Source organism: Pleurodeles waltl, chromosome 6 (genome assembly GCF_031143425.1).
Source record: "Pleurodeles waltl isolate 20211129_DDA chromosome 6, aPleWal1.hap1.20221129, whole genome shotgun sequence".
In the NCBI taxonomy this organism is placed as follows: Eukaryota; Metazoa; Chordata; class Amphibia; order Caudata; family Salamandridae; genus Pleurodeles; species Pleurodeles waltl.
This window is the reverse complement of record NC_090445.1, coordinates 1525947947-1525974717: the sequence shown is the minus strand read 5'-3', so window position 1 is coordinate 1525974717 and position 26771 is coordinate 1525947947. Positions and strand designations below refer to the sequence as shown.

Here is a 26771-nt window from a genome sequence, read left to right as displayed (position 1 = left end):
GCGGCGCTTATCCGCCGGGACTACTACACTGGAACACCCAGGACGTTCTCCTCTTTCTTAAGCCTCCTTCCGTGTCTGGGTTACATACATCACAAGTAAGAAAAAAGGGTCTGGGTGTTTGTTCATGTTGTCTCTGCAAGATCAAATCTTGCGCTGAAGATAAGGTCCATGGTGACTCAACAGTTGGGAGGCATCCTTCATAAGCCAAAGCCTGCTTATATATCCGTGAGATAAGAAAAATAATCTCACAGAAGAAAACATGAAGGGCATCTTGATTTGGGATTTTCAGACCTCAAACACTGGAGTGACAACCATCTTGAATAGGTGTAGATATTCGGTTAGATCCACCTATTCTTCCAGGAAAATTGATATCCAAAGAGTGGCTTGTACAGGAAAAAGCAGCCCAGATGTGACATTCAATATGCCTCTTCACCTTATCATCTGTTTTCTGCACCCAGTTTCCCTCATTGCTCTCAAAGCAGAGGCAACCACAGAGTCACTGATGGCAGCAATGCATAGTGGAGGAAAACCTACTAATGCACACCTAGTAAATGCCCCAGAAACACTGTGTCTTCGCATCACACAACTGGAAACTGAGGGAACACACCATTGCCAGCGAGTCTGATTCTGAATTCTTGTCTTTGTCATTTAGTGGATTATGGGCTTAGAACTCACACATGTGATCTTGATTGTCATATTTTAGGCTCAGAATCATAACACAAATCTGTATAAGAGCACATGAGGTGTAGCATATAAGCCTTCTACTGATGCTAGTTCATTGCAGAAAGTAACAGTGGAAGAATTTACCCTTGCAGTAATGTTTTGTAAGTATGTAGATCCCCTGGTCTAACAAACTCCAAATAGGTGCCCTCAAGACCCTAACGCTTAATAATGCAATATACCATTGCATTAGTCCATCATCATGGAAGGGGTCAATCTGGCAGCCTCAATAGAAAAAAAGCATTACTAGTGATCCCGAAAGCTTTCATTGAACAGCCTTGCAGACTCAAAGTGGAAGATTTTTGCAAGAATTATCATGCAAAAACTTGCATGTAGGGCATAGTTTAATAATGTTCTGATATTTTGCAAAACGTGGGTTCTCAAATAGATATTTAATGTTAGACAGCAATAAAACCAATTTGAATGTAGTCTGCGTGGGCTTTTAGGGCAATTCAAATTGTCTTTTTGTGTCCAAAATTCATTATGGTGCAGCTTTTGATAGAGTCAATCCAGCATAAGTGTGGATTAGCCTTGTTGCATGAGGGAGAGACTTTGATAAACATCATAATGAAACTGCATTCCGACACATGGTTTAAGGTCAAATTATCAAGTGGAAGAGCATCACTTCTAAATTAAGGACTGAAAATGGACTGAAGCAGGCTTGTAACCTGTCTCCACTTTTATTTTCATTGTATATGTCTACACTTTGGAAAAATTAAACTCATTTGAAGTTGTTTTTCCAAAGTGTGTGGTAAGACAATCACCAGCTGTTAACTGCCATAAATTAATTAGTTTGCAAAAATTACTGAAATGCCTAGACCAATGTAATTGACTTACCCATTTCCCAATACATTTAGAAAAAACTTAAAATGATAGGCTTGTCGAGAAAGAAGCCTATTTTTACTTTTTCTATAAATAACTCTAAGATAAGCTTAGTTTTTACCTATCTGTATATAGCTGTTACCTTTTCTCCTAATATAAATGGGAAGGCACACCAGGTTCTTCAGAAAAAGGTGTTACAGAGATTCTGCTTAAAGAAATTCTTAAGTGATTATGGAAGTTGATCTGTGGGAGAGTGGCACATTTTTACTATTTAAGGTTAAACTTAGACCAATTCTGTTCTATGGCCCACTTGCCTTTTTCATAAAATTAAATAGAGATATGAATACATTAACAATAAACTGTATGAGGAAACTATTAAATCTATGTCAATTGATGCCACAATGCTGTATATGCTCAGAGTATATGTTCTCGGCTATCTCTTCATAATCATAACCTATCTTTTAAAATTACAAAGCAGAATGAAATGGGTACAAAATTGAGTCTTTAAAACATACTTTAGCCTTGGCTTAAATTCAACCTTAATAGTCAATGTAGGTATTGCAAGTCTGTAGTCTTATCTTTGGGAACTTTTAAGACTATAAAAACTTGACAATATTTACCCAGAGTAAATATTGTCTCAAATCCCTATTGGGATATACTTAAGTTGAAACAGCATCTACATTATGTGAATTAAACCTTTATTCAAAAGATACAGGCCTGCATTAATTTGAACCTTACCTCTAATGCTAAAATAAATGGTCTCTCTTTTTGGAATGTTATACTTATCATTTTGCAAGTTTATAGTTCTGGGAAGTCATCTGGGTGTGGTCAATAAAAATGTTGCTTATGTTCTTTGGTGAAGGAGACAATTGGCCATATTCTGTGTATATATCCGGTTGTCTTTGACTTGAGACATAAATATTTAAAACTGATATTTAGAGAAGGGAATGTGAGAACTTAAATGTTGCCAGTTTTGTTTAAGTGGGGTTCCTATTGTTTAATAGGGTCGCTAAATTAATTTCTTTAGCAAAATAACAGTTACATACCATTTATAGAAGTAAATTATTGCACAGCTGCCAGGTGCTAAAAGGATTGCATTGATCTTTCAGACTTTGTGTTGATGTGGATTAGGTTGTAATTCGTTTTATTTAATTTCTGTATGGATAAAGACCAGTCTAATCACTGTTACTGCTATTCTGTTATATGGCATTTTATTTTGTCTCTCTATGTTGTGAGTATTTCCTTGAAATTACATTTTACAACTTCTTCTGATGCCTATGCCTATTAAGACTTACCTAGGCCGCAAAGCCTTCTTCAAAGTGTAGATGATAGTTAATAGGGGAAATTCAGTAGTAAGTCAAAAATAGCGCACACCTTTGAAAGACAATGCTTTAGGAAGTGTGCATCAAGTTGCCCCAACACGGCTGTGGTGGACGGACCGGCACGTTATGACAATGGCGGGCAGTCCCGCCACCTACCGCCAGGATCTCATATCCTGACGGGCTGACGGCATTGCAGGATGTAATCAGCCAGGGCGGCGCTGAACTCAGCGCCACCCTGGTGATGACAAACTGGTTCTCTGCCAGCCTTTTCATGGTGGCTTAACTGCCATGAAAAGGCCACGGAGAACAAGTGCAGGGAGCCACAGTAGGGCCCCTGCACTGCCTAAGACCGTGAAATGGGCAGTCTAGGGGTCTCTCTGCCAAGCACCCTCGATAGACAGTGCGCACTTCGAGGGTGCTGGTGTCGCCTGCGTGCAGCAGCATTGCTGCTGGCTCTGTTATGAGCCTGTGACAATGCTGCTGCACCTTTCACACTGGGCTGACTGGCGGAAACCTTGGTTGGTGGGAAAGTCGTATGTGGCCTGCGAGGAGGTCGCCAGCATAGCAGCGACCATCCTGTCGGGAGTTGGGGGACAGTTGTTTATTTTCGCTAAACTCCTAATCAGCCTCTATGTGTTAGATGCTTAGGCCTGCCGAGGATAAATTCTGATCCCTTTATTCACTTAAAGGCATACTCCCGAATTTATCACTGGGAAAAGCTAAATAGTAGGTGATATAAGAAAAAAAGAACTACTCACATCAAGTAGAGAACAACATGAATTGACTGAGATATTTATATTTAACATCAACTGGCAAATGCTAACATCACCTGTGCTGGGCAGCCAGAGCTGGTGGAAATTGTGTAGATTAGCATTCTAGTTAGAGCTCTTCCCCTATTATATGCTCACTGAAGATCTTTTCACAAATTAAGGAAACACACTTGAATAAGCAAGCTTCACCCTGAGCCCCTCCAGACAGTACTTACTGCACTTGATCTTGTCTTCATAAGCATAGAATCTGTAGTGGGTAGTTTCAGGGATGCAACCCATCATCTGAGCCTGGTTGTAACAGCAGGCATGTTCATGGCAGCACCTGCAATGGACAGGAAGACAGGAGACATTGAAATAAAATGAACACACTCAACAAGGGTCTGAACAATTCTCAAATTCTGTCAAAGCTCTTCCTGCAGATCCACCAAGTACACTGTGATTTTACCTCACTTTAAGAAGGCAGAAGGCATGGTCAGGGGACTTTGCAGCAAGTGTGCATTTCTATCCCACCAATAAATCATTGACATGGGCTTTGTTTTCTGTACTATGTCAGGTGTGCGAAATTCATTGCTGCAGCAACTGAAGCTTGTGCCAGACACACTGACAGAATGATGCCTACATGGATTTTGAGAGTTAGGTTAAAATGTCAGTGTTGTGAAACTTGTAGGTGTACACGTAGATAACATAGTCTAGAGAAAATTAATACTCTCTTTAATTGCCTACACATAAGCACATATACATCACATATCAAAGATCAAAGATGTACAATCTCAATCCATGTGCATTAATCAGGGAAATATTTTAACCCCAAATTCAAGTCATGTGCCAAAGCTGTAGGTAGGTTGTTTTTCCATTTTACAGCACACCAGGACCTGATTGATATCTCAGATATGGTTTAGTTTGGAGTAGTTTTTCCTAAACACAAAATCCCAGGTTTGCTAAATACAAAATAAAAGAGCATAAGATACACCACAAAGTACTTGAATTTGAGTGCTGACCTCGATGTTAAAGAAGGCCCTTCTGATAGATTGTTTTTATTCTTTATTATATGATTTAAAATGTAAAAATTAGGTAAACAATCATAATTAATAGAAATCTAATTTAATGGTTAACATTTAAAATTAATATTATTACAATGGAAAGGACAATCCTTTGATATGTGTTTAAAAAAATATTTTACAAAAGTTAAAAAGACAATATATTCTCTTGCATTTGTAGGGGAGTACATGTATACCAAAATATCTTTAGCAGTGAACATTTTCTTCGAAATGGACAAACTTTGTTTTGTATACATTTCATCACTGGACTAAAGAAAATTACATGTTTTAAGTTCTGGATCCCTTCTTTGCATAGTGGACATACATAATGTTGTCAACTCAAACCATAACATCTACCTACTGTAATTTTCAAGAGTAGCCTCCACACCGTATTTAAATGAAATAACAATCTTTAAACCTTACGTTTATTCTGTGTCCACACACATTCCCGAGACCTTTTAAAACATTGATGGGTCTGCTACAATTTTGTATAGTATGAGATCTCTACAATGAACACACACTGCTACGACACTGCAATTAGTAATCCTTGTAATATTTTGTAATTGTTAGCATGTTTAAAATACCCCACTGGAATATTTCACCTAATACATTATAAAAAGCACCAGATAGTCCAAATTTCAGGTAAAGAGGCTTTACTGGGGTTCATTCATTCATACAACAGATTCTCTTTAATATTTTGTCTTCAAACCAAATAAGGACCACTAGGCATAAGATATCTATATTTCAATACAACATTGTTGGATCGTAAGGATATATATGCATTGTCCACATTATGAAGAGATGCAAAATGTCTTTTATAATAATATTGGTAAATAGAATGTAGTGCCCACCTTGTGCCTTGCTTAACATGTCTTAAATCAGAGATATTCTGGGCAAGTACCATCGCAAGATAAATATAGCATGGGAGCTTTGCCAAATTTTCATTTTAATTTTCCAGCCAATGGTAACTTGCTTCTGTCTCTTTGTTAAAATCATAGTTTTGTTTTTAAGTGAATTTGTTTGGTCATCTAAAGCATGTTGTAATCATAAAGGGGTCATGTCAAAAATTGTCACATCATTGTATACATCAGTGTATTTATAGGGTAGGAACCCAGAGTTGAGAGAATGTTTTCAATATTTTTTAAAAACTAAAGGAAAATTATACATTTGTATAGATAAAATAGTGGTGCTCAAAGGCATCCTTGTTTTTCGCCACTTTGTCGTCCGTATTTATGTTAGACCTTTATCTGTTTCCATGAGTTTTTACTATAAGGGCCTGATTCACAAAGGCAACATGCACTTTTGAGTAAGTTTACAATTTTGAGTAAGTGTACTACTTTTTGGTATTCACAAAACTGTAAGTGTAAGTTGCTACAAAATAAAACAGTAGTACGTTCAGCACTAAACATGGCCAACTAGTGGTTATGTAAAACCCACCTGGAGGCATGGATTTAAAATAAAATCCCATAGAAAATAATGTTAAATAAAATGGAATTATTTAAAATAGTATAAAATAGAAATACAAATTAATGTGAAGAATATATATAAAAAATACATGTTTATTAATTATCAAATCTTTTAAACAAATATTTTGAATTAAAAATAATGTAACAAAATGTTAATAAATAAGTATATTAATTGTAATTAATGATATACATCGCTCTTAATAATTATTAATTGACATTATTTATTTTCTTACGTGAGAATATATTTTTAATTTATAAGTAAGAAAAATTATTTTGAAAAATATTGAAAATAGAAGTAAAAGCAAAACCAGAAGTAAAAGTGATTAAAAGATAGAAGACAGCACAGGAATGCCTCCGAGTTTGTCAGGATATCAGTGTTCGCTAGCCCTAATCACTAGAGATCATGTTTACAGCAAGAACCAGTACACCTCAAAAAATGTATACTACGTAGTTCCTTACAACTTTCTCATATCGCTCTTCCCTCTTAACAGTGCCTTATGTTAGTAATGTGATTTCAAAGGTTGTGATCAGGCATTAATGAAGATAGTTTTCAAACATTCAACTCTGCAGTTTGAAAAAGCTACTTACTGATGAAGGCTGCATAGAACCATAGAATATCCTGTCTCACAGGATCTGTTAATGGTAATTACTTTTGGCGGGATCACCAAACTTTGACTTTAACTTTCTGGACATATTGTGCCATTTTCCTCATTTGACTGTTTTGAGGCATCTAAAGGACAACACTTTTTATATATAAATGTAATACCACAATAAACAGGTAGTTAAGACTAACTTCATTTAATTTTTTAGTGGGCTATCAAATATATAAGGATTTGTTGACTGTGGAGATTTCAGAACATTCACTGTATTACTTTGTAGCTCTGTTGCCTACTGTCCTAACCACACTGACAAATATTGTTTAGCTCCTTGGTTTAAGGTACATACTGAAATAATATATGTTAGGGTATTGCTGTTGATCATTTTAAATATTACAATGTGTTGTTCACTCAGGTAGGTTTGTGTAGCTATGTTGTTGTAAATGTTGAGCTGTGAGTTAATATACCTGGAATCCAAATAAATCAGATTGCTGTAATGCTACGTTACATACATTTGTGGAGAATTTATTACCATTTCTATGGTTCTGTAGTTCTGCCATATTCTGGGTATTCTTTGTTGTTCTCACTCATTGATTGGATTCAAGGGCATCTGTTGACTTTGTATATGCCTGCCTTTGGTTTTATTTAAAGTTCATTCATATTGGGAAATGGCCAGCGACGTTTGAAAATGCTAGTGTTTAGTGATGATGATGCCTTCCCAGTGATGTCATAACATAATATAATACAAGTCTTGGTTATAAAAATGTTGGAATTAATTCATATGAGCCCACAAAGCCCACCTGAGGAAGATAAACTACACATGCCAAGGACCGCAATTGCATACAATTCTCACTTTTGATTATTGTGAAGGTTCTCTGGACCATTCTGTATTCAGGACTTGTCAACTGCTGCTATCTGGCTGTAGCAAGACTTTGGGGCTCACCTATAGTTGGCTGTCATAACTGGGGCTGTGCTCATGCCTTGCCAAAATTGAAGTTCTCCTGCTTTAAAATCCAGTGAAGTGAAATGTTTACAGTGGCTGAGACTCAGCTGGCTCTGCCGGAATAAACCTGTGACTTGACGACCCATCCTTCACAAGCCCTTTTAATCACCTTAACCTTCACTGCGTCTTAATTAGGTTGGGGTCATGTCACTCTTTTTCCCTACATGAGCACACCATGCCATGCATGGTGGGTCCAGGTACATAAAATGTACAATGATCCTTACAGACATGGAGAAATCTATGGGCCTCATTTACTAAGTTTTGGAGCAGGGCAGCACCGCAAGCCTTTTTTGTGCACCACCCTGACAAAATGGCAAGAATGGAGTTTTCCTCTTCCTATGTGTGCTGTAGAATGCAGCACACATAGAAATAGGAAAAACGGGGAGAAATAATGTTATTTCTCCCTGTTGTGCCAATTTAATACCACCCTGAGGTGGCGGCAGAATCTGATGCATTCCCAAACTTGTAAGTCTAGGAATGTGTCAGATTCCTTCAGATTCCATGGGTGTTGAGTGAAAGGAGTCCATATTTACAAGGCCATGAAAAGCCATGCAAGGTGGCCTTGTAAACTTGGGCCAGCACACTGCGCCACCGAAGGCTAAAAAAATGATGCTTTGGTATTGCAGTGTGCCACTAGGGCCTCGTAACTGAGGCCCAACGTGTGCCAGAACATTGTGTTTTTTGGTTCCTAGAAACAACCTTCTATTTTGAGAGTTTTTTTCTTGCAAATTGACAAGCTTTGCTGAGTGGGTGCAACAACAATGTTGCCTGTTTAGCAAAATTCACTACTTTCAATGGAACCACTGCGTTGGCAACTCCACTGACAGCACGGAGATCCACTTCTATGAGCCCCAAATATCGCTGATGGCCTTCATCAGGGAAGTGGAGGCCATACCCTGCCCTGAACTGGTGGACTGTGCAGCGCGGCCTAAATGACTCTTTTTGGTTCCTTACGTTAGTCTTTATCAGAATATGGAAGTTCACAAGACTTTTTTCTGATAATTGAGAGTCACTTTCACAGCATTGCAAAACATTACTCACTCTAACGGAATCCAGCCAAGCTGGAAAATGTGAAAATAGTTTTTGTCTAAACATTTAGCTTTTCCAACTATTATGTATGTAAAACTGAATTGCAGAGATCACCATAAACTGTGGTCCATTGAGTGTAGTTTATGCAGCACAATTTGAATACTGTTGAATAATGATATATGTTACATAAATTGCTGCAAATGTCACATTTTTTACACAAATGCTATGAAGCAAAACAATTTTGAAATGCTTTTGATGTTAGGAAAGAAGTTCATTGGAGTTCGAAAAGGCTGCAAAAAAGTAAAGCTTTACACAACCCTAAACCTCACCGCATATGTGTTTTTTAGCTCTCATTGCCGTAACTAGGAGGTTATCTTTGGGGTATTTCTGTTAAATTTATATTTTATTTCTTCTTCCTGACTTGTGTGTCACGAGCTTTTAGTTTTGAGTGGCATTATAATTCAGTTTTACCAAGGCAGGAAACTTCTCAACTTTACAAGATGTAAAACTTTATAGCCATCTACCTTTGGCTTTGGGTGTAGATTCCTTCAAAAACGTTTTTTTTTGCAGAAGAGTTTTAAAGGAAAATATTATGCTGCTAAATGGCGAAATGTAAGTTAAGCAGTATTGTTCCCCACATATATATTTTTTAAAGTCTATGTATTCTTTATTAACTTCATGAAGTGGCGTTTTGGAAAAAAGCTTCATAAAGTTTGTGAAGGACACATTTTGTAACTGTGCACACCATAGTACTTTCTCTGTGAGTAGCGCTCTTATCAGGTTGAGTCTGCATTCTGGGTATGCAAAAGATAAACTACATAAAAATGCAGAAATGTTAATTAGTCATGTGTCAAGTGTCAAGTGTCAGTAAAGTCCCATTTGGGTTCATTCTTTATATCCTGGTGAACGTAGTTCAGCTATAAATAGTATGTTATGGTATCAAAATGCACTTCTATCATTTGTATGCCCCTGTAGCTCTCTCTTAACAGTCCACAAGGCTCTGGGATTTCACATTGATTGTAGACATGGTGGATTGGTATCACAGTATCCTCTTTGTATGAATTTGTCAGGTCAGTATAGTGTTTAATGATGGTTTATGTTGCTTCAGAGGGATGAATAAATTCAGCCTGAGCTTGTAGGAGATTTTAGTGGTGTGTTGTGGCACAGTGAGTGAGCTATAGGACTTTGTCATTTAATTTCCTCTACAGGGATAAAGAGTTGCCCATTGCTTAATCAGCTGTATTGGGTTATGTTGTTAAGAGGCATCTGATTGCCAGCAATAGGTCTTTGGTGCTTTATTGTGTACATGGGAGTGGTGGAAGGCCTTACTTGGACTTTATTTTGGATCTGCCAAGGATGACTGTGTGAGGAGAGAGTTGTGTACGTGCAAATGCAGGATCACACATGTAGGAAGACAAAGGACGAACTACTAACACTTCATTGTGGCTAAATTAGAGACCCACACAGATGGGCAGTTTTGTATGTCTACTAAATAGTCCAGATATACAGAACCCTGCTTCCAACACTCTTACCAGTCGGTTTCATCCACAGGAACTCCCAGTGTGTTTGACCCACAGTGGCATCCGTAGTTGGTGTAATTGGCCAAGCTGTAGGTGTAAGTGGTGAACTTTATCATCTCGTTGAACTGAGCAGCGGTTCCTGCCCCCAGGGCCACAGCTAAAAAGAGAAACAGTGAGATGACGTTTGGGTAGAATTCAAAACATTTTTCAGGAAAGCTTCCTAAGTAGTCTTAGAATACAATAAAGGGAGCAAAGCGCTGCAAAAGCATCACCATCTGAAAAAGCAAGATGTGCTCTTTATTAAGTAAAAAGACAATAGATAACGAAAGATTTGAAATTCTGTCCAATTATACAGTGTTCTGAAAAAATAACAGCAATACTAAAATCTTATAGCCCAAGAAACATAAAATAACTTTGAGAAATGCTTAGAACACAGAAACGGCTCGGGTTATTGTTTAGCTGCTAAGTGGCCCTGTGTAATGAGTAACTCCTTCCACCAGTACTGACTGTTGTCAACTAAAAATCCAGACTGCTTGTAAGTATCACACTTAACACAGGCTTACCTGACAAATAAGCAATTATTATTAGTGATGGAACACGGTGCATTCACTGACAAGACTAAACATACATCAATGTGTTAAAATTGGAGTAACTCTAAACTAAGGACAGTTGCTTGCGGTGTTCCACAGAGTTTTGGCAACTGCTTTCATAGTATTTATATTGAATTATCCTCTTGCCTAACTTACATTAAAAATGACCAACAGATCGACACTTCAAAACACATGAACTAAAAAGAGAATTTCTTGGACTTTCTCCTACACCTGACATCCATCTTACTAACAAGTTGATTAATGTGATCTAAAGTTTGGGTTTACAGCCCCATAATGTTGATTCTGATTAATGCTCAAGAGTCATTTTAGAAAGGAATCTAAACTTTAAAACATGTATTAAGAATCTACCGGGGGGGGGGGTAGATCCAAAGCCAAACTTCGTAGTTACTACAAACCTGTCCTTCCACCAAATGGCTTAAAAACTGCAATGCAATCAATTGTCCTTTCCGACCTTGACTTTGGGAATGCGTTACCCACCGGACTTCCAAAGAAAAGCCCTGCACCTATAAAATGTATTCCTACTTTTGATGTCTTAGAATTGACAACAAGGGCAACAAAGCTTTCTTCATCATGGTAGCTGAAATCACACTAGCACAAGCTACTTTGATGGCAAAACATTATGGTGAACTATCTCCCTACGTCAGTCTTTGTGGTGTTCATGTCACCCAAAATGGGGGTAGAATGTCAGTGGCTACCTAATAATCTTTACACTATGACAGGAGATATATATCCCACCAGGCTAGGGACACTTTACCTACTTTTTCCTGGATAGCTGCCGCAAATTTGTTGAAGATCTTACATTCAGTTAACTCCTTCAGGCATGGTGATGGGCAAGTTACCTTAGACTAGTTAGCAGTTCTGCTACCATGTCTGTGTATCTAACTTCAGACCATGGCAGAGCTGAGGGTGGATCCAGAGATTTGTCCACCAGTTGCATGTTGCCAACTGTGGGAAACAAAGCTGGGTTGTTAGGCTGCTCAAGATGAGAATGTTGAATACTCCCCTCTCTGATGGATTCTCTCTCATGGCACTCATCATAATACGGATGGGAGTCTAGCTCTGTCTTTGACCTGCATCCTTAAAAAAACTACCACATTTGCACCCAAGGCTCCTGTTGGTTGCCTTTATGGAGGCACCACTCTTTGGGTGATGAGCTTTATTATGGCCGCTGTCTGTCCCTCTCATCAAAAGGCGTAATCCCATAACCCCTTACTTTATACCTACCTCCCCATCCCATGCTGCTATAAATTCAAGTATTCCGAAGCAGTATTCACAACTGCAGCCCGTGAGGAAAGGTTGTTATTCCGCTCAACAAAGAGACTGATCGTAAGAACAACAAATCTTATGCTGTTACATTATCCAAACTATTGCCAATTAAAATACGGTGTTGAATGCTCCCCATTGCACAGAGTGTTCCAGAATGTTCCCTCTGCATCCTGCAATGTGTGTTCAGATGTTCTGATTAAAGATGGCCTTCTTAGGAACAATGTCTTCTGCACGTGCGGCCAAGCATTGTTTGTTGACACGTTTCGTGCCCTGTAAATGGAATTCAGATTTTGCGGAATGTCTCATTCTGGGACAAAGCGTTCAGAGGGGGCACCAATGGAACGTTCCTTCCGCCAATCGAGACGAGAAAACAATTGTGATTCCCTTATACGAAGCTAAGCTTTTTTTTTAATCCCATGTCTCTCATGAGTTCTTCTCTCTGCCAACACTGATGCTCTGGGCCAACCTGTGCTTTCCACTGACATGCACTGCTGTAAATCAACATTTTGCTAGGTCACAGCTGGGGAAGGGTCTTTTAAATTGTTAGCTTAAAATGAGAACAGAATGCTGGCAGGGCCGTCAATGTGAGGCCTATATTACCTGATATTTATTTTTATCATCGATTCCATGCGCTATATTGTAAGACGTCAGCTAGAGTTTGTAACTCTAAAGTAGCACATACAAAATGTTTAGTACGGAACAGCCAATCGAATTCCTCAGAGAGCTGCCCATATCTACTGTAATTGGCTCCGATACAGTGCGAGTTGTACCCTACTGATTGAACGAACCCCACCTACTGGAAGACAAAAATTTAGCTTCCATTGTTTGGAAGTTGCACAATCCCTCATGAGAAGCTTGAACACTGCATGATAAAGCCACTAACACTACGCCCTATGGAGTGAACTAAAGCTCCTCGTCACGATTAGTAAGTTCTATATTAATACAAATACCCGTACAATACAACAGACTTTAGAACTGGGCAGAACTGGTGGATTTATCTGATTATGCAGTTCAGTGTCACCTCCTAACTTGTACCCTGTGTGAAGTCCAAGTACCAGCAACTCAATTTTGGGGTCTAGGACTTATTTCTCTTCGGCAGACTTTGACTCAGAGCAGAAGAGAGAATGGCTGAAAAGGGAGAGAAAAGGAAGAAGGGAAAGATAGGAAAACAATGAGAGAGGGGAGAAAGAACCCCTCAAAACTTACATATGCTTTGACAGAGGCAACCGACCAAATCCAGACATGACACATGGAAAATTAGTGCATGTAAACAGGTTGTGTAATGAAAGCTGCATGTAGTAGGTGATTTTAGTGCATGTAAACAGGTTGTGTAATGAAAGCTGCATGAGTAGGAGCTTTTATTCAGCATCTCTAACATCGTCCAAGCATACATCACTGAAGGCACCTACATCCACAGTAGAAGCACCTGAGGAACGAGCAACAACCACTAAACGTAAGGGGAAATCAGTGTCAAAAATGGCATGGTGGCTCTCTAATTGGAACCAGACCAACAATATTGGAAAGGTATTTAGCGCCTTATTTAAAATTTGGCAACCAGGATGCTATGGAACAAATGTAATAGATGGAGGTATCTGCCTCACTCCCAGTTCACCCGTTCTATTTAGTGTTGCTGAACCCCATGGCGTAACAAAACTTGAGGGGGGCCTGCAAAGTACCTGGAGGTGACCCACTCCCCCCTGGACCCAGTCAGGGGCCTCAACCTGTGCACAGTGCTGAGGGGGCCCCCTGGAGCTCGGCACCTTTCACCAATGGATCGCCGACTGCGCCAACACCATAGCCCCCCCTCAAAAAGAACAGCAGCACCCACACTAAGAAAGCCAGCTGGTTCACCACAGAACACAGAGAATCCAGACGCACTTGCCAACGCCTTCAGAAAATCTGCAAAAACACCAAATCCACAGAAGCCCAAAGCAACTTCAGAGCCGCCACCACCGCACACCACCAACTCATCAGAAGCACCAAAAAGAAAGCAATACAAGACAGAATCTCCTCACACGCACACAACAGCAAGGAACTCTTCAGCATCATTAAGGAGTTCGCCCAACCGAACAGTGGAACAACGGACATCCCACCCTCACAGGACCTCTGCTACAGACTGAACACCTACTTCCAGCACAAAATCAAGACCATATATGACAGCTTCAACAAGGACAACCTACGTGCAGAACCCCCTCCACCGGAACCAACACCAACAAACCAACTATCACCAACTGGACCCCCCTCACCACTGAATATAAACTGAAGACAATGAAGTCCATACACTCTGGGGCCCCCACGGACCCATGCCCCCACCACATCTTCAACAGAGATCATCGCCTCCAAGCTCCGCCTCAAAACCAACCGTTCCCTAGCTGACGCCTCCTTCCCGACGACTGGAAGCACGCTGAGATTAACCCCCTCCTTAAAAAACCCTCAGCAGACCCCCCCCGACCTCAAGAATTTCTGGCCCATCTCCCTGCTCCCATTTCCAGCGAAAGTCATTGAGAAAGCAATCAACAGCCAACTTGCCACTTGTATTGAAGACCACAACATCCTCGACGCCTCCCAATCTAGATTCAGAAAGAACCATAGCATCAAAACTGCCCTCCGGTCCTCAACAGACGACATCCGCTCCCTGCTGGACAAGGGAGAAACTGTGGCACTTATCCTGCTAGCCCTCTCGGTGGCCTTCGACACAGTCTCCCACCACACCCTGATATGCAGACTTCACAAAGCCGGCATCAGAGACAAGGCCCTCGACTGGATCCAATCCTTCCTCTCAGGCAGAACTCAACAAGTGAGACTCCCCCCTTCCTCTCGGACCCAACACCTACCACCTGCAGAGTTCCCTGGGGGTCCTCCCGCAGCCCCACGCTGTTTAACATCTACATGGCCCGCTGGCCGACATTGTCAGAAGTCAATGAATCAACATTGTCTGCTGCGCCGATGACTCCCAACTCATCCTCTCATTATCCAATGAACCCAACACAGCCAGACACAATTTCCACGAAGGCATGGGAGCAGTCGCCAACTGGATGAAAAACAGCTGCCTTGAAACTTAACGTGAACAAAACAGAAGAACTCATCATGGGCCCTCAACCCAACGTGTAGAACGACTCCTGGTGGTCACCCACCCTCTGAAGCCCGCCCACCCCCTCGAACCAAGCCAGTAACCTCGGGATCATCCTGGACTCCAAACTCAACATGGACCGCAAAATCAACTCAGTCACATCCACCTGCTTCCACACCCACTGCCTCCTAAGCAAGACCTTCAAATGGATCCCCCTCAAACACAGAAAGACCGTCACACACGCCCTCAGTACCAGCAGACTGGACTACAGCAACGTGCTCTATGCCGGGATCAACAATAAACTCACCCGTATACTACAGAACATCCAGAACGCCACCGCCAGACTGGTCCTCGAAACTGCCAATCTCTCAACACCTGCACACACTACACTGGCTTCCCATAGAGAAAATAATCACCTTCAAGATCCTCACCTACGCACACAAAGCCCTCCACAACACCGGACCAGCCGACCTGAACAGGCAACTCAACTTCCACGTACCCCAGGACCCTACGCTCAGCCCAGCTCTCTCTCGCAGAAGTACCCCGCATCAAGAATACTAGAACAGGGAGACTCTCTTTCTCCCACCTCGCAGCCACAGTCTGAAATGCCCTTTCGCTCCACCTCAGACGAACTACCCCCTCCTCAACTTCACGAAGGAGCTGAAGACATGGCTTTTCAAAGAACCACCTCACTGATGGATGCTACATACCCCCCACCGCCGGCAGCACCTTGAGACCCTTTGTGGGTGAGTAGTGCGCTTAATAAACACCTGATTGATTGACCATCGCCGGGGCTAACACTAGTCCGTGAGTCAAAGTACTTCAAGCTATCTCCACTAAATAGTGCGTATGGCCACGGAAAATAAATAATGACGTTCATGTTTTGTTCCTAAAAGCAAACTCTGGCTTTGGTAGTTTGATTTTGAAGAACAGAAAACTTTGCTGTGTTGGCCCTGGGCCGGACAAGCTTTTCAGTCCACCGGGCATTTCATCAGTGGGCTGGGGTCCCTGGAGGCAGGTTTCTAGCTCAGGGGTCGCTCCTAGTGCCGCTGTCACTTTCCCGGTCTCTCTGGAGATGATTGCATCAGGCACCAGGAGGCTTCACGAGAGAGATAAAAAGAGGGAGGGAGAAGGTCGAGAGAAAGAGACAAGAGAGGGAGAAGAAAGAAGAGAGTGAAGGAGAGAGTGTATGGATGGGAAAGAGCGATTGAAGAAAAGATAAAGGGAGGAGGGCTGGTTTGAGGATGTTTGCCTGAGCTGGTTTTGACCCCCCTTAACCCCTCCAGTCCTGCCCTGTGCTGCCCACTGAAGATGGCGCCTGCACAACGAAGCATAGGGCCTTCCAGCAGGGTATAAGATTCTCTTGCGCTACAGAGACACCTGCGACGATGACCGCGGTCTCTAAATATGGGGGGTGGGGGGGGGTGGGGGGGGTGGGGAGGGCTGTAGTGCACAGGGCAGTGGATTACCTCCCACCCTGGGCTGGCGGAATGGATGAAATCCGAAGGCTAAGTAAGCACTCCTTAGGTTTGATCATCAGCACAGTGCTAAGCGGTGCTTTTATTTCCCTATGAGAATGACTCTCACTTTATCGATCTTTGGAAGGTGAGAGGCTGAGGATATTTGGTGTAAGTCAAATCAGGACCAGAAATTTACAAACAGATCTCTGCAGAAACTAATCCACGTGTTATTTTAAGAAGTAGCTATTAACAATTAACATAACAAGGATAAAGACACCTACGTTTGCTACTATTACTACTACTAAACGCCTCGTCAGAGGCAGTTAGCGCTATACAAAAGCAATTTAAATAATACAACTTACTGCAAGCTAAGGACATTACGCCGAGAAGAAGTTTTGCCATCTTTGTGCCGGCCTCGCTGGACATATGCGCTTCCGGTCTGTTAGCTCTGTCGTGACTTCAAGCAGGACCTGCCATATATACACCTGCGACTCTCACTAGCTTCCAGTCACCGCCTGGATAATGACACCTTACAGTGGGGTCTGCAATTATAGGGGGAGATACGTCGTCCGGTTGGCGCGTGACTCATAAGGGACCACTGTCTGTGGAGCTTTGTATCTCCTAGCTCTCACTCCAAGCACACTTGCTTCTAAGTGCATGAATGAATGCATTGTGCACATTGAGTGCCTCAGACGGAATGGGAGACACATTTCTGGGGTGCCTGCTCTATTAGTATGCAACATAAGAGGTTACAAAACGCATAACTTAGTATCACTGCCTTATATTGCCACTGCACAATTCTTCTAATATGATGCATATACATAAATAAAGGACGTGTGACATGCAATATAGTCCTATAATGACAAGGGGAGCAGATCCACTGTGAATAACTATTTGTTGTGGCATTATAAGGCACTGGGAGTGGGTTCTGGAAGCAAGGCGTGTATATATATATATTCATTACATGACAATACCATGAAGAGGTTCGGGACCCAACAGTAAACCACGAAGTTAAAGGCAGAGTGATTTGTAAATTCAACCAATAGATGTCACTATAGGACCATTATATAAACTAAAGAATACATTGCGTTTGATAGGTAACTACTGGTGCCAAAGTGGCACACAAAATCTAAGGGTGCAATATGGTATTCAAATAAGTACACTTTTCATACAGTGACTGCGAACCGCATTGCCTTTAGATCAGGCTTCTCCAATGAGTAGCTTGTGAGCTACTGGTAGCCCTCCAGCTACTTATAAGTAGCTCTTCTGGGCACAGCCCAGCCTGCTAAACTTGAAGCTTTCACCTAGTTGGATCATTATATGTATACCAAAATTTAAATGCATGTATTCGGGGTGAAAATGTGTGTGTTTGTAGAGCTCTATAGCTAATATTTAGAGACAAATAGTTGATTGTTTTAAATATATTTAAAAATGATATTTGAGGTAATAAATCAGGCAGTGTTCTGGAGATGTATTGCTAACATTATTACCTTGGTGCCAGGGGCATTCAACCTATGGCTGTAATGCATTATCCACCTAAAGGCATTCCACATTGACAAAGCCTTTTTACATTACTGCTGGACACCCTGTCTGTTGAATGGAGACAATCACTGCTCATAAACTCTCAGCTGGTGCACACAAATGTAATTTAATCTGGTCACTATTACCACACTAATAATAATACTAGGTCGGGATAGTTTTCATTGAACAGAAGTAGCTCTTATTACAGAAAAGGTTTGAGACCCCTTTTGTACATTCTGGACCAACCATGCACCCAATGCAGTGGCGTAGCGTGGGGGGTTCAGGGGGGGCCGGCCGCACCGGGCGCAACATCTTGGAAGAGACTAAATCCACGGGTTAGGGGGCGCAAATTACTTGCCTTGCCCCGGGTTAGGGGGCGCAAATTACTTGCCTTGCCCCGGGTGCTGACAACCCACGCTACGCCACTGACCCAATGGTACAGAAAGCTGCGGTGGTCTGAAACTGAGGCCTGTTCCTGGGCCTGGTACCATATTTTGGTGCATATAAATCAGAATATATGAACTGCTAAACATTTCTGCTGTAGGAGAGGTAGGTACTTTATCTCGTATGATAATAAATTAGAGGCCCTCATTATGCGTGTGTGGAGTGGTGACACCACGGGTATTCCAGTCTGTCATTCTATCTTTCCCTGTATCTCTGAGTCTAGAATTACTGTGTTTGCAAAGTCCTATTCTGCTATTTGCTAACTGAAGACACCAGAACCAGACCTTGATACAGGCGCAGCTCCCCCGTATGGGCGAAGGAGCTCGCCCCCCGCCAGCAGCAACCGCTGCAAATTCTTTTACATGGAAAGGATAATAAATTCTGTTTATTATCCTTTCCATGTAAAAGGTGCAGGACATTGGGGCTGACGAGCTAGGGGGAGTGTACTGTACACTCCGCTCAGAACACATATGTTTGGCCGGCTGCCTCGGGCCGGCCAAACACACATGCTCACAGGGCTCTCTCCAGCCCAGCAACACGGTTGCTGGGCTGAAGAGAGAGTCTGCACAGGCTCCCAGTCTGCCTGGGAGCACACCGGCTGGGCGCTCCCAGCCAATCCTGACGCTGCTCTGAGCAACGTCAGGATTGGCACAGGGCAGGCTGGGAGCCTGTACCTGCAGCAGCGGCGGGAGAGGACCGTTGCGAGGGAGCAAAGCAGGTACTTTTTTTTTCTATTATAATTTGTTATTCTTTTTTTCCTGCGCCCTCGGCGCCAACCCCGTGCCCCCGCGCCCAACTGCCCCATCCAGCCCCAGCCACGCGAGCTGCTCCTGCCTTTATATGGGGTGGTGGAAAGCTGGGCAGCACTAGACGAACAGCAAACACTCATCCCTCACCTACTCTGTACTGCCCTCCCTATTTTGCCTCTGCGACCTATGCCTCAAAACAGACTTGCACACTTGTACCACTTGCTTCAAGCATGTAGTAAAAGTGTGCAGATTTGTCCGTGTTCTTTCTCCAGATGGGAGCTAGAACATGCAGAACTGGACATGGTGTTTCAGGGTCCATGCATTTGTCCTCATTGTAGGAGAAATTATTTGGAATCCCTAGATTTAGATGTGGGGATAAAAGTCGAACGAAGTTTGTGTTTTCAGGAATTCTGGATGGTGGAAATACTCAATGCTATTGGAAAACAACAATTTAGCACTAGTGACCATAATGTGAGCAACTGCTTTTTCCGGAGCATTGGGTTTTTTGAGCTTTTTTAGTACAAAATACATCCTTGCACCCAAAATGAACATGAAAACGCATTTGCTGCTAAACTATAGCGCCAAATCCTGGTTTTTGCATTTCACATAATTACACGTAATATCTCTTAACTTTTCCAAAATTTAAGGGACATTTACTTAAAAGTAAATTACTCAAACTTCACACATCAATATTTCCTACCACTTCTAGCTCACAAAGACATTTCATACATTTCAGCAGCGGTGCCCTATGAACCCTATTAGAGAGTTGAATGTAACCTTGGATGTCAACTGTCTAGCACATCACTGTATGACGTCACAAAGGCAAGAAAGCTGACAGCAGTGTCCTGCATTCACACACACTATGTGACTGACAGTCCAGGGATTGCAACATGGTCAGTTGCCGTACTGACCTGTAGGGTCCAAATTGACTATAGCACTGGCACGTGACATTGCTAAGTTTTAGAGCAGACAGCAGAGAGGTGCAAGCCATAGCAGCAACCAACTTTCTTCTGCAAAACCTATTTTGCATTGAAAGCTGACGCGGTTATAGTGAGTAAAACTGTATGCACTGTACTACACTAACTCCCAATTGTATGCAGAGGGAGGCAATCGGGAGGAGCTGGCACAACTGCCGTACAATTTAATGCACAACCTATCAACTAAAATAGAATGATCTAGCTTTGTGTCAATTCCTAACACCAAATTAACTCGGGCACAAACAATGGGAATGTGGAGTAATGCGTGACACTCCCTTGTGCTCAATGTGTAATATGAAATTGCACAATTTTTGACGCTTACCTTTTCTCCGGTTGTCATTGTGTAGGAATTTGTATTTGAGGGTGTACCTCGAATAAGAGCTTCATGCAAAATACCACCACCACCCGTGACATGATGAGTTGGTAATGCATAATCTTTCCTTATTGGAGCATTGATCATTTGTATGCAGTCTGCGTTGGATGAATGGTAGAAGATCGAGGACTATCTGCTCTCCATCACGAACTAACCCAACAGCAGTGCTTTAAATGGGCCGGTACTCTCCGGTACTGAGTACCGGCACTTTTTTATTTTGAGAGGGAGAGTACCGGCATATCTCAAGAAAAACGTAATACTTTTAATTGGAGAGTACCGGCACTTCTCAGAAACAAGCAGGTACTCTGATAGAGAGTACCTGCACTTCTATTTTTCCATTTAAAGCACTGCCCAACAGTACTCGTTTTGTGGAACGGAATAACGAACCTAAACCATACAGCATTAGCCCATTGAGGTACCTTATGGCTGGGATGTGCTGTCTCGGCTTTATCAAAATGGACACCCATTTGCCCCTGCACGAAAGAGAAGCCTTGAAAAGTGCAACCTGGGAGCCTTGGCCTAGCAAACTCATGTAGGCTTGAAGCCTGCGTTATGCGTTCTGGTCCCCCACCGCCTTGCGCCGCCATTATTGTCCGAGGGAGGGTATAATGATAGGGCGACAGGATGGAGGGTTTCGGCTAGTTCTATATCGTCCATGTCGCTGATGCCAGAAAAGGCGGGACGAAAGTATGAAACAGCAGGAAATAAGAGCCCTCTGTGTCTGGGAATCAACGTCCTTCATAATCGGGACGTCTAACAGAGAGCAGCAAGTGGTGCCAAGAGCACATACAAAGGGCCCTCTTCAAATGCTTCCTGAATTAGAGGGGAAACGGATGAAACCTACAGTCAGACTAATAATAATATATGTAATAATCCCTTTACACAGTGGGGGCAACAGCTTCCAGTCAGGCAGTGCAGTTAGGAGGGCCACTCTGTGCAACTCAAGGACTGTGGAGGGAGAGAAGCGCTCACTGACCTGCTCTGTAGACCCCCACGCTTTCTGGAAAAGAAATAGGCGTCTGAATAAGTCGGGGAATGTGAGTGTTAGAGACTGAAAAAGGACAAAAGAAGGACACGGAAAGGTGTGGACAGAAACTGACACCTCTTCATAAAACCTCTGCTATTGTTGCCTCAGCCATTGGTGGGCGGGAAGTGGGAGAGAGCGAGGAAGAGACAGAGAGAGGCTGTGTACGTGTACATTCATGCTCCCCGATTTCATGAACGTGAGAAGACCTAGCCCTGCTGCTCACTTTATTGAAAATGCTGTGTGTGAAAAAGCCTGTGCAAGTCAAGTACCTGTTGTGTGTGCATCTTTCCCAGCTGCTGACTTAGGAGCGCATTTGAACTGAGTGCTGACCCGTTTGCGATGTGACCTTCCACTTCTGCTGTTTCTTGTTATGAGTATGCTGGGATCTTGCTCTGCTGGGTTCTGATCTGCACCTTTTCTGGTTCATAGGGGAAGCTTCTGCTGCCACTGTCTGTGCTAAGCCTTCTCAGTGTCTAAGAACAGCTGTCTCTGTTGATGTTCATTGTCTTGGGTCCTGCGCACTGGTCATCCCAAAACATCAGTCAAACCCCTTTCCAAAATGCAGCAACCACAAATCTGTTTTTTACATGGAGGTAACTGCAGAGCTTTTATCATGGATATTGTTTTTCCAGCGCACGCCTGTGGGATGCTTCTAAGGGCGACCATAAGAATGCCCTGCTTATAAGACATGCAGAATAGGATGGGGTTCCTGCCAGCACACCTGAGTTAGATATGTAACTCAGGTGTGTATTCAGAGTTTAAAATTAGGAATAATATGCAGAGTTAGTTTATAGCACACCAAATTAGGCATGTTTCATTTTTTTTAGCCCTTTCCCCCTATTGATTTTGACAAGTTTGACCTGCCTGAATCTCTTCGAGGAAAACAGTGGCATGTAATAATTATCACACAACTTGTAGTTCCGATCTCTGTCCAAACGACTGTTTGCACAGGGCTCATCATTTAGTACTATACTTGTAATCTGAGTCAAAGTATGTATCCTGACTGCCTGTAACCAGTGCATGCCATGCAGGGTCGGCCTTAGGGCGGTGCGACCGGTGCGTCGGCACCGGGTGCTGACCTGGATTAAGGGGGGGTGGGGAGGAGGGGCTGACCTCAGGGGGGCGCTGGGTTCAGCAATAATTCACGAAACGTGCGATTTAAAAGCACCTGCTGCAGAGGTCCTTGTGCTTCCAGCCTTCAGGAACCAATACAAATGACAAGGAAATTCTTGTGATTAATGTTCCTGCTACAGAAAGCACATGGAGCTTTGTCTGCTTTTACTTGCCATAAAGTAGTGCAGAGGGTTAATGTGACCTCTGCAAAGAACAGATCTGTATTTTATTTGGAAAGCTCAGTGGTTAAGAAAAAACAGCCTTCACCAGTGCTTTAAAACAAATGAAATGTATGAGGGAAGGAGGCTATTGAGAGATGAGGGGCACTTTTATGAGGTAGTAGTGATGAAATCCAAAGAGGTGGCCATGGGGTGGGGGTGCCAAAAAAGATTCTCGCACAGGGTTCCACCAGCGCTAAAGCCGGCCCTGATGCCATGGGTGGCTCCTCAGATGAATGTTCCATTGAGTCCATCTAGAAGTGATCTAGATGGACTCAATGGAACATTCATCCGAGCTGCCGGTAATAGACACATGCCATTGGCTGTTGCTGTTGCTCCTGGATAGATTGAGTATTCATCCTGGCTAAATGTAACCAGTGAATGCCTGTGGGCTTCTCTGTGAAACTTGGGTGGACCCAAGGAAGAACTAAGGATATGTCAGAGGTGGGATGGTGGGGTTGCATGCCCGATCCATCCCTTGCACCTAGTACGAGTCAGTTTCCCTTCCTGACCTCCATCTCTAGTTAGAGAGACATGGCAGTGGTGAGGAACACCTAAGGTTATCCCCACATGTGGCTAGAATCTGAGCACAAATCAATTTGCCATGTGCACAGTAACCATTGGAAGCATGATTTTTTTTGTTTGGAACGTAGTTAAAACGTGAACTGGGCTTTTTAAATTTACTCTAGTTACAAGGCAAGTGTGCTGTGGTGAGGAACTGTATAGTATCCCTATGTTTTCCCTGAGCCTCCAAGTAATTGATTTATTTACAAGTTTCTACCTCCTGCCCCGCGCCTTCCCAGTTTTTGTATGTCAGGGCCAGAGAGGGCATAGGTCAGAACTGCCTTTCTCAACCTCTCCTATACTGTACTTTAAGCTGCCTGGTAACTACCCCTTTGTGAGCTGCATTTCCTTCACCGCTTAGGGTCCATACAGACTGTTGTGTGTTTTGATACCTTGGATAGTGCTCTATCCCTATGTGGTGAAATCTTTTACCTTACGTGTTCAGTGGGTTAGACTTCTGTCTCCCAAGGAGGTATTCCATTTATTACTCCACGGTGGCTTAAAAGTGCACAAGAGGGTTTGGGCCCTGTTGCTTCTCAGTACGTTCAATATACAGGGAGTGCAGAATTATTAGGCAAATGAGTATTTTGACCACATCATCCTCTTTATGCATGTTGTCTTACTCCAAGCTGTATAGGCTCGAAAGCCTACTACCAATTAAGCATATTAGGTGATGTGCATCTCTGTAATGAGAAGGGGTGTGGTCTAATGACATCAACACCCTATATCATGTGTGCATAATTATTAGGCAACTTCCTTTCCTTTGGCAAAATGGGTCAAAAGAAGGACTTGACAGGCTCAGAAAAGTCAAAAATAGTGAGATATCTTGCAGAGGGATGCAGCACTCTTAAAATTGCAAAGCTTCTGAAGCGTGATCATCGAACAATCAAGCGTTTCATTCAAAATAGTCAACAGGGTCGCAAGAAGCGTGTGGAAAAACCAAGGCGCAAAATAACTGCCCATGAACTGAGAAAAGTCAAGCGTGCAGCTGCCACGATGCCACTTGCCACCAGTTTGGCCATATTTCAGAGCTGCAACATCACTGGAGTGCCCAAAAGCACAAGGTGTGCAATACTCAGAGACATGGCCAAGGTAAGAAAGGCTGAAAGACGACCACCACTGAACAAGACACACAAGCTGAAACGTCAAGACTGGGCCAAGAAATATCTCAAGACTGATTTTTTTAAGGTTTTATGGACTGATGAAATGAGAGTGAGTCTTGATGGGCCAGATGGATGGGCCCGTGGCTGGATTGGTAAAGGGCAGAGAGCTCCAGTCCGACTCAGACGCCAGCAAGGTGGAGGTGGAGTACTGGTTTGGGCTGGTATCATCAAAGATGAGCTTGTGGGGCCTTTTCGGGTTGAGGATGGAGTCAAGCTCAACTCCCAGTCCTACTGCCAGTTCCTGGAAGACACCTTCTTCAAGCAGTGGTACAGGAAGAAGTCTGCATCCTTCAAGAAAAACATGATTTTCATGCAGGACAATGCTCCATCACACGCGTCCAAGTACTCCACAGCGTGGCTGGCAAGAAAGGGTATAAAAGAAGGAAATCTAATGACATGGCCTCCTTGTTCACCTGATCTGAACCCCATTGAGAACCTGTGGTCCATCATCAAATGTGAGATTTACAAGGAGGGAAAACAGTACACCTCTCTGAACAGTGTCTGGGAGGCTGTGGTTGCTGCTGCACGCAATGTTGATGGTGAACAGATCAAAACACTGACAGAATCCATGGATGGCAGGCTTTTGAGTGTCCTTGCAAAGAAAGGTGGCTATATTGGTCACTGATTTGTTTTTGTTTTGTTTTTGAATGTCAGAAATGTATATTTGTGAATGTTGAGATGTTATATTGGTTTCACTGGTAATGATAAATAATTGAAATGGGTATATATTTTTTTTTGTTAAGTTGCCTAATAATTATGCACAGTGATAGTCACCTGCACACACAGATATCCCCCTAACATAGCTAAAACTAAAAACAAACTAAAAACTACTTCCAAAAATATTCAGTTTTGATATTAATGAGTTTTTTGGGTTCATTGAGAACATGGTTGTTGTTCAATAATAAAATTAATCCTCAAAAATACAACTTGCCTAATAATTCTGCACTCCCTGTAGTACTCATTTGATGGCTTTACAGTGCCTTCAGTTGGTTGTGATTTTGTTGCTTATGAGTAGACTTCATGTAGTACATACCCTGGTGGACTTTACTCATGCACATCAATGGTGGCTTCTAATTATTATACCATGCACCCCTAAAGATGGTGAGTACCAGATGCATGACTGCCTCTGTTTTCACACTCCATGCTTGGGTGCAGTGCCTTTTGTAACACTGTTTCTACATAAGATATTAAAAACGTACTCATTTGCCCAAACATGTCCTATTTTGGCTAAACTACAACTAACACCTTCTCAATCATGCACGATGAAAGAAGCCCAGGAATCTGATACAAATCAAAGTTCCTTGCGAATTGGCAAGCAGTAGGAAGAACTATATGAAACTACTACTTAGTCAACCACCAGAAAGTGTCTTGGACCACATATGTAATGTCAATGTGATATATATAACACAACAACACACAACAAAGTTTTCCACTTGAAATAGGCAATGCATATTGGCCAGAGACAAAAAAAACGCCCATAGCTTACAGTCAAGCAATCAATCAATCAGTTTTTGATACTCACCCATTAGGGTCTCAGGTGAAGGATCGTCCTCCTGCAGTGATTTTTCGAATGCGAGGAATAGTGGCCAGAGCCAGTTGATCGGAGCGGAGGGATCTGGTGGGGGGGTGGAAGGAGACGCAGTGGTTCAGGTAGGCCGGTCCGACGTTGGGTATGGGTTTGTGCGTGTGGGTGAGTAGCTTGAAGGTGTTTAGTTTTTCTATCGGGAGTCAGTGGAGGGTCCTCAGGTGAGATGATCTCAATGTTAACTGGATCCTTGTGGTCTGAGTTTGGGGTTTAATATTTTGATTCAACTTAATGTTGCCAATTGACTTTAAATGTACTGTTAGAAACATATCAGCAGTGGCAAATTGATAGATTAAGGCAAGTTCATTAGAGCCCCATAGCTTGTGAGTCTCAGCCACACCTCAC

At 42.5% G+C, this 26771-nt stretch overlaps 1 protein-coding gene across 1 annotated transcript in view; it reads right to left on the bottom strand.

Annotated features, from left to right (window-relative positions):
* LOC138301048 (phospholipase A2 homolog otoconin-22-like) overlaps window positions 1–26771 on the bottom strand; it is a 70517-nt gene that overhangs the window by 7911 nt on the left and 35835 nt on the right. The window contains exons 3-4 of the mRNA XM_069241085.1: window positions 10298–10442; window positions 3850–3956 (exon numbers count right to left, since the gene is read on the bottom strand). Of these exons, the coding sequence (XP_069097186.1) occupies window positions 3850–3956; window positions 10298–10442 (252 nt within the window). The remainder of the gene's footprint in view (window positions 1–3849; window positions 3957–10297; window positions 10443–26771) is intronic.